This window comes from Haliotis asinina, chromosome 2 (genome assembly GCF_037392515.1).
Source record: "Haliotis asinina isolate JCU_RB_2024 chromosome 2, JCU_Hal_asi_v2, whole genome shotgun sequence".
NCBI classification, from domain to species: domain Eukaryota; kingdom Metazoa; phylum Mollusca; class Gastropoda; order Lepetellida; family Haliotidae; genus Haliotis; species Haliotis asinina.
Window position 1 is genome coordinate 49,372,504 of NC_090281.1, and position 8,347 is coordinate 49,380,850.

Consider the following 8,347-nt stretch of genomic DNA (forward strand, 5'->3'; position numbering starts at 1 on the left):
ATACCCAATGCACAAAAACAACGAAATGGTCTACTCCTACAGTGTTTTCATAGTACAAGAGTAGATAATAATATGATAACAATCACCTTTTATTGTAAAATGTCTTCAATTGTTTTGAGTTTCTTTTTCTCGGCGTTTGATTTAATGAATGTGTTTACTTCGCGGCATATACTCCATTTTAGAATTGTCTACATAGCGGCACCCTATTCATTTCCGCGTTATCTACTTCGCGGTACTTGGAAAAATTGATTTATCTACATCCCGGTACGACACCCTTCAGTAACCAATGTCTGTGGCAAGTGGCGACTAACGGGATCGGGTGATCAGACTCGCTGAATGGATTATATGGTCCAGACTCGATTACATGTATTTACACACCGCCGCCATATAGCTTCAGTATTGTGGCCTAAAGCTAAACTCACTCATGCGTCTGGTGGTGGGCTTTTCCCGTTTGTACGCTGTTTAATGGTCAGGTAATCCCGTTGTTCGCCTCTTACAACAAACACGGGCTGCTGAGGACGAATTCTGAACTGAATTTCTGTTGGCGAGCACATAAATACCATAACGCTACTTGCTTATGACACTTCATAGCAAGAGGTTGTAAAAAGTATTAAAATGGGGAAAATACCTAACCCTGAAAATAAAATCTCTTCTCAAAATGGCGTTTGTACACCTGTAACAGCAGCTATTGTTCTTACATAATTAAAACCACGAAATCACTAAACTGGCTACAAAGAATATCGGACCACCCAATATGCAGGTACGATCCTGAACATGGGATAGAATTGGCCTTCAGTAACCCATGCTTGTTCTAAGACACGACTAACAGGACTGGGCAGGATTGGGCCGTCCACATCATATCCCAGTTGCGTAGATCATTACTCATGCTGTCGATCATAGTATTGCCTCGTCCAGAGTTAATTATTTACAGATTGTCGCCATTTAGCGGGAATATTGCTGAATGAGGCATTACACAACAAACCAACAACAACATCCACTATTCAGTTTTCCTAGGACACAACATTTGTCATATTGTTTTGTTGTTTCCCATATTTTATTCATAATGTTTTATATACAACAGCTTTTCACCAAATAACGACTATTGATGATTTGCACTTTCTACAGATTCAGCTGATGAGTCTTCAACGTCTTCTGACAAGATTCTGTAAAATGTTGAAGACGGGCCTTAATAGTATCCTGATCATACTGATGAGGCTGTGTCCTAATGCCTAATGTGTTGGTAATGCCCAAGTCTAACTGAGCAGAGGGCATCATGCTTGTCAATGCTGGTCACTTAAGTTTGATTCTTTGACTGGCACTACACGTGAAGCAAATATTTGCATCAGATATCCTTTCATATCCCAGTAGTTTCTGCACCAGAATATCCGAAGTAAATCTGGGTCCCGTCTACAAAGCAGGTGTAGATTCTACAAAGCAGGTGTAGATCTATGATGGTAAATCAAAAACATCAGCTCTGCAGTCATCTCGTAGAACAGGACCCTGGTACTAAATCTTTATTTTATGTAACCCCACAAAACTTTGCTGCAACACAGCATCCCACACTCCTCAGAAGCAAAGGTGCTGTCGATTCCTAACTGTCGATTCCTAATTGTCTCTTGACAATGATTTATTGAGGTCTATGATACAAAGGTGGGCATATATAAATAGGGCTGTAGTTAAGAGGAGAGCTGACTGAGTTTCTCGTTGAGGGCCAGCTGGGTCCTGGTGAGATTCGTCAGGTACACCACCATCAGCAAGTCCTGAAAGCACACAAGAGGGCTGGTGTCAACACAAAAACAAATAACATTCATAAATAACATACCCTTCTGCTTAGTTTTGAAAGTTAACAAGTCTCTTTAAGCAAGACAACTGCACAACGAAGAACATTGGCTTATCTTTGATAGTGAACCTGTGAAGGTTCCGGGGTAGAATAGGCCTTCAGCAACCCATGCTTGCCATAAAAGGTGGCTATGCTTGTTGTAAGAGGCGACTAACGGGATCGGGTGGTCAGACTAGCTGACTTGGTTGACACATGTCATCAGTTCCCAATTGCGCAGATCGAGGCTCATGTTGTTGATCACTGGATTGTCTGGTCCAGACTTGATTATTTACAGACCGTTGCCATATAGCTGGAATATTGCTAAGTGCGACGTAAAACTAAACTCACTCACTCACTGATAGTGAATTGTGGGAAGAAAAGATGACGTCAAGCAGTTCACAGACATTTACCAAACCCAGAGTATGAAATAGTGTGAACCTGAATTAAAATTTACAAAATGGGTTCTGGCATGCCAAGAAACACTGACACCCTAGACCGATGAGCCATCCATTGGCAGTTTTTGGCCTTATGAATCTACAACGGCATCCTGAAAAGAGCAGACTCTGATGGACATAATGCCAACAATCTTATTCAAGAACAAACTAATGTTAGACTGTGAGAAACACAAACCTTCATGTTGGAATTCAGCATAGACTCGAAGTCTTCTGTGTCAGTGTGGGGTATACTGGTAACAATGTTCATCAGCATCCTCCCTGTCTTGCTGTCAGCAGGCAACTTGCCACTCTGCAATAAACAACATACTCTTCACATTCCACAAATATGTTCCTCACTCCCTGAAAAGATGTTCTTCACACCCTGAAATATGTTTTTCATGCACTGAAAAGATGTTCTTCACACCATGGCAAGCCATTCTACACATACACACAACACAATCAAAACAGGTCAAAAAGAAAAAGGAAATATTGTATCCAATCTCTAATACTTAACCATCAGCCCACTGTTCAAGCATCTAATTCCACTGCCCATGCTCGCAATACATACCAGGACATCATCAACGTAGGACAAGACGAGGACTATGATTTCCTTTAGTTTCTTTGTGGAGCTCTCAACAAGTGCCAGGTCTGAAGACATAGACACACTTCTCTTGTTCACAGTCTTGCCTTGCTGAAGAACGTTCACTGAAAACCAAACAAAATGTTCTTTCACAATTCTAGTTTATAGCTAGTCTGGCTTCAATAGAACATGTATGTTCACTGTTTTCTAACATTTTTGTACAGTTTAAATTCACAACAAAATTATAGGCTTGAAAATATGGTCCTTAAATGCCACCACAAATAATGCATTTCTTTTCTACTCAGCACAGTAGACACAGTTTTGTTTCCTTGCCCTCAAACCAGTGCTTCAGAATATGGAGCAATCCTCATTATCTTGGTAAGATCAATCACAAACCAACAGGTCACAGTGCAGTCTCTACAAACTTGATTCCATGACACAGCTTAACATGGATACTTCATTAATGAGTGAGTATGGCTTTATGCCACTTTTCCAACATTCCATGGCAGGTGACACCAGAAATGGGCTTTGCACATTGTACCCCATCCTCAATCTCCAGGGTATACGTTCCAATGAATCTCCACTATACCCTGGATGTATCTATGGCTCAGCTTGAAAATTTATTACCTCCCCTTGCTGTTATTCTCACAGTAGCCACTCAGCTAAGCCGGCGTTACAGCTGAACAACTTTGCCGGAGTCAGCAAAACTAGCGGTCGTAGATGCAAAGGTTTGTTCGCAGTGTGACTCAGATTTTGCAGAAATCATACAGACACATTGATAGGTCCGAAAATTTTACAAAATATATGCAAGAACTCCTTCTGCCTCTTTCACAGACCCTGTGCATGGTTCGTGTTGCCAAGTTTAATCGGTTAGATAATTTAAAAAGCGAAAATGAGTTGTGATTGGTTCACTCAACTTCCCAACATATACACCTGAATGGATAAAAAGACTGCCAAGGGAGGTAATAGGTAATACATTTATCGGGCCGTAGATGCATCCAGTGTATAGTGCAGTCTTATCAGAAAGTATCCCTGGAGACATCGAGGATGATTGTACCCATGTGGGGAATTGAAGCTGGGTCTTCAGTGTGACAAGCTAATGCTTTAACCACTAGGCTACCCCTCCACCCTGTACTCCATACCGTCGTACCGGAAGAGTGTACAGACACCGAGGTGAACAGTCCTTGTTTTATCTCCTTAATCCTGAGTACAAAGCAGGGTATTAACAGGGTATTATCTCTTGAAGCCAAAAACACAGCCTAACAACACTCACACTCTCCAGACAAATGCTCTGAAAGACAACAGAGATTACAACCTCATTGTGAGATGCCCTTCAGAGAAGCTATGCCCTAGTAAAGAAGCATGACAACACTAACCTCCGATCTGTTCTGGCTCGTATCTGACAATATCGATAGTCACTGGTGTAAACATTGTTCCAACAGTCCTTCCTGGGACACCCATTGGAGTGCTGAAAACATTTATAACTAAGTTGAGGGCTTGTCACTCTGCATTTATGACATGGCATGGCAACAATAACACACTGCCAAATGCTTCAGAGGACACCTTGGTTCAGCCAAGAGTAGAAATACATAAAAGTCATATTTTCTGTTTATGTATACAAGCATTCATTTCTATATCCTACTGATACCTTTATTATCAGCAATGTCTATTTACATGCATCCAGTTAATGATTAGTGGCAGATCATGAGAGGGGTTGATGCACCAAAACATGGTGTTAACAACTTGCACTCATGCTGAACACTGTATTCCTGCTGCAAGGTCTGCTGTTCAAGGCTCTCTGGTGAGGCGTGAATGCTGAGGAATATATCTTAGCTGCCAATTGTTTGCCAACCACCTGTGACTTGCATACAACATTGATTCTCACCTGACATATGCCTTCATGCCAAGTTTGCCGGTCTTGACTGTTGTGTCAACTGTGAGGTGTACTGGGTTCTTGGCCTCTCTGGAGTAGTACTCATGGATTAACACTGAGTGGCTTGACACGTCCCCACTGGTAGAATACCTGCCAAATCAAAAGGCAATTGCCAGACTGGCACAACAGCAAGCAAAAGCATGCTTTCAAGATTTCACAATGGATGTTAATAACTGAATTACGTGAATTCTGACTTGGGCTTATATTAATATTATCAGGCTGGCTAAAAAGATTGATAATCAGAAATATCATTGACGGGTGAGGTGAAATGGTGTATAACGTCGTGCTTGAGAATATTTTGCTCATATGAGTATGTGCATGTGTGTGCATGTGTGTGCATGTGTGGCTGCTTGTACTAGCCCAGACTTCTGCTGGTTTCACAGTGCCAGCTCACTGAAAAAAGATGCCACAGTTAAGCATGAATACCCTGTGGCCCCTACTCAGACACATTATACAGACTCAGACTCGCATTAATACTGGGCACCAGGCAGGGACCAACAACAATCATGTCTTACACTTCTTTTAGTATGACAGGATTGAACCTTTGACCTTCTGCTCTCTGGGCTGACACTCTTACCAATACACCACAGGCAGTCATCATTGATGGGAAAAAATATGAACAATTATCATACATGAGTTACTGTGACACTCTTACCACTAAACCACAGGCAGTCATCATTGATGGGAAAAAATATGAACAATTATCATACATGAGTTACTGTGACACTCTTACCACTAAACCACAGGCAGTCATCATTGATGGGAAAAAATATGAACAATTATCATACATGAGTTACTGTGACACTCTTACCACTAAACCACAGGCAGTCATCATTGATGGGAAAAAATATTAACGATTATAATGCATGAGTGATGTGATACATATGGATTTCTTTTGGACTTTATAGAAGCATTTTAGCCCTGTTACTTCTCTGATGTTTATCGACAATCTGCACACCATCACATCTGTATGATTTATATGAATGTTTGAGTGAGCAAGTGAGTTTAGTTTTACGCCGCACTCAGCAATATTCCAGCTATATGGCAGCGGTCTGTAAATAATCGAGTCTGGACCAGACAATCCAGTGATCAACAACAAGAGCATCAATCCGTGCAGTGGGGAACCAATGACATGTGTCAACCAAGTCAGCGAGCCTGACCACCCGATTCCGTTAGTCGCCTCTTACAACAAGCATAGTCGCCTTTTATGGCAAGCATGGGTTGCTGAAGCCAGTGAAGGCCTATTCTACCCCAGGACCTTCACGGGTTGTATGAATGTTTGAAATATTTACCAGCCCACGATAACTTCTGATGCATTAACCTTGCGATACAGCTCATACATATTTCTGGCATACTCAATGTCTATGGCCACCTGTAATGAAAAACAATTAATAAACTGTCATGACCATGAATTATGAATTTTGACAACACCGACTTGTGCAATGACATTTAGTCATTAACAAATAATTTCATCAAACACAACTGATTAATAATTTAAATAATAGTACATGAAACAAGGTCTTAAGAAAATCCTCCAAACCTTTCATAAGCATTTAGCAGTTATGTGAACACATGGTACTTTTAAGGAAAAGAATTTCTAGATTGCAACTGTTACTCTATAGGGATGCATCTTGCCCTTTCATCAGGCAAGCAAATAGGTTCTGGATAAACCTTCTAAAATCTACCGAGTAAAGTCATACACCATGAAACCGAGTTATAAATTATTAAAACACACCTCATCATCTGATTCATTGTGTGGCACAGCAAAACAATTAGTCACTTCTACTGCACCTTTGTCATACGATCCTGAAACACAAGAGATGCAAGTTTGACAACAGATGTACATAACAGATAACACAGACTAGTTTCAGCTAGTTGTTACCGATCATTTAATACAAGTGAGTTCAGTTTTATGTCACTTTCATAAATATTCCAACATTATCATCAGAAATTGGTTTCACACATTCCACTCGAAGAGCTGGGAATGGGAACCAAATCCATTATCAGTCATCAGAGATGATTGCATGCTTTAAACCTGTAAGACTTAAAGTTCACCATCTTTCAATGCAAGATGTATAAAAAGCATCATGGCTACCTGTATATGCAAATGATCTTTTTGTTTTGTATTTAATGTAAACATGACAGATGGGAGCATAATTACTCATTGCTGATGCCTTTGTTGTGGGTTTTAGCGTACACAGAAATTTTAGCCACACCAAACACTTCACACAAAGTTTCAGATTCACAGCTTGTAGTTTAAAAGGTTTTATACAACAAGCAGAAATGACTGGAATCCAGCTTGTCACAGAGAAGAAGCTGGGCCACATTTCTGAAATTGTATCTGTGCCAACAACAACCACATCAAAAGGAACAGCACTAGAATTATTAACATCAAAATTGTCATAATCCATCCAGCGACTTGAGACATGCCAAAGAGTATATTCTCTCAGACTCAAAATAATCTAAAAACGATATTCCCTCAAAGCTGATCTGAGACTGAAGAATATACTGCAATAACAAATGGCCAATTTTCTGAATAATCAGTTGTATGCAGCACATTTTTTTATGTTGTTCACAGATACAGCATGACTGCATGTATGATTTGTAGCAATGTGTTTTATTTTTCATCTACATTGTATCATATGACTTCACTGACTTTACATGCATAACAATAATAATATCAGAAATAAATTTTGATGGCTGGTTTGTCGGTTAATGGCACACTAAGTAATACTGCAGTTATATGGTGGCAATCTGTAAATCATCCAGGATGGACAAGACAATCTAGTGATTAACATCATGAATGAGCATTGATTAAAAGAGTGAGTGAGTGAGTTTACTGTATGGTGGTGGGCTGTAAATAATCAAGTCTGGACAAGATAATCCAGTGATCAACAACATGAGCATCAATCTGCGCAATAGGGAACCGATGCCATGTGTCAACCAATTCAGCCTGACCACCAAATCCTGTTAGTCGCCTCTTACGACAAGCATAGTCGCCTTTTATGGTAAGCATGGGTTGCTGAAGGCCTATTCTATCCCGGGACTTTCACGGGTATCATCGAATAACTCAACTGGGAAACGATGACAATGTCAACTAAGTCAGCGAGTCTTGAGTTACTGGAGACCAGTTGTAACCAAATAAGAGCCATATGGTTCATCTAGTTAGACTGACATCAACAACATAATGCACTTCATTTGGATATCGGATACAAGATATCACAAGTAATTAAGTAGTGAACACCTTACTGAGTAGTAATACTCATACAGAACTAGATATCTTTGAAATGACTTGAAAGAAGCCTATCACATCTGTAGTTTAGAAGTTGCCAGTAAACGAAAACAGCAACATACGAAGACACTTTGTCGCACATCGGAACATTTAAAGTTACTTTCATCATAACACTTCATATCCGTACCAAGCAGGGTGCCAATAACTCGTTTGGAGTCTTCATTTCTTCGTTCGTACGAATCAACAATGCTGAAAAGGACCACTGGATGAACCCGGCACACGAGGTGAGTCGCCATTTTGGAGGAAAAGAGAGAGCTATGATGTTAATGGTAGTAATTCGCGCCTTGCA

General features: G+C 40.3%; 1 protein-coding gene across 1 annotated transcript; it reads right to left on the reverse strand.

The window, feature by feature from the left end:
* Positions 1–1,621: 1,621 nt before the first annotated feature.
* On the reverse strand, positions 1,622–8,311 carry LOC137272616 (eukaryotic translation initiation factor 3 subunit F-like). The gene is made up of 8 exons (XM_067805008.1): positions 8,186–8,311; positions 6,502–6,572; positions 6,059–6,138; positions 4,719–4,856; positions 4,210–4,301; positions 2,822–2,958; positions 2,450–2,563; positions 1,622–1,760 (listed from the first exon to the last, which is right to left on the reverse strand). The coding sequence occupies exons 1-8, from the start codon at positions 8,292–8,294 to the stop codon at positions 1,677–1,679; spliced, it is 825 nt and encodes a 274-aa protein (XP_067661109.1). The 5' UTR covers positions 8,295–8,311; the 3' UTR covers positions 1,622–1,676.
* Between the last annotated feature and the right edge of the window lie 36 nt (positions 8,312–8,347).

Coding starts and splice junctions, on each gene's coding strand:
- LOC137272616 (XM_067805008.1), bottom strand. CDS start 8,294: ATGGCGACTCACCTCGTGTGCCGGGTTCATCCAGTGGTCCTTTTCAGC. Junction 6,139..6,501: donor ACAATGAATCAGATGATGAG/GTGTGTTTTAAT, acceptor TTTTCATTACAG/GTGGCCATAGACATTGAGTA. Junction 2,959..4,209: donor CGAGCCAGAACAGATCGGAG/GTTAGTGTTGTC, acceptor TTTGGTTTTCAG/TGAACGTTCTTCAGCAAGGC.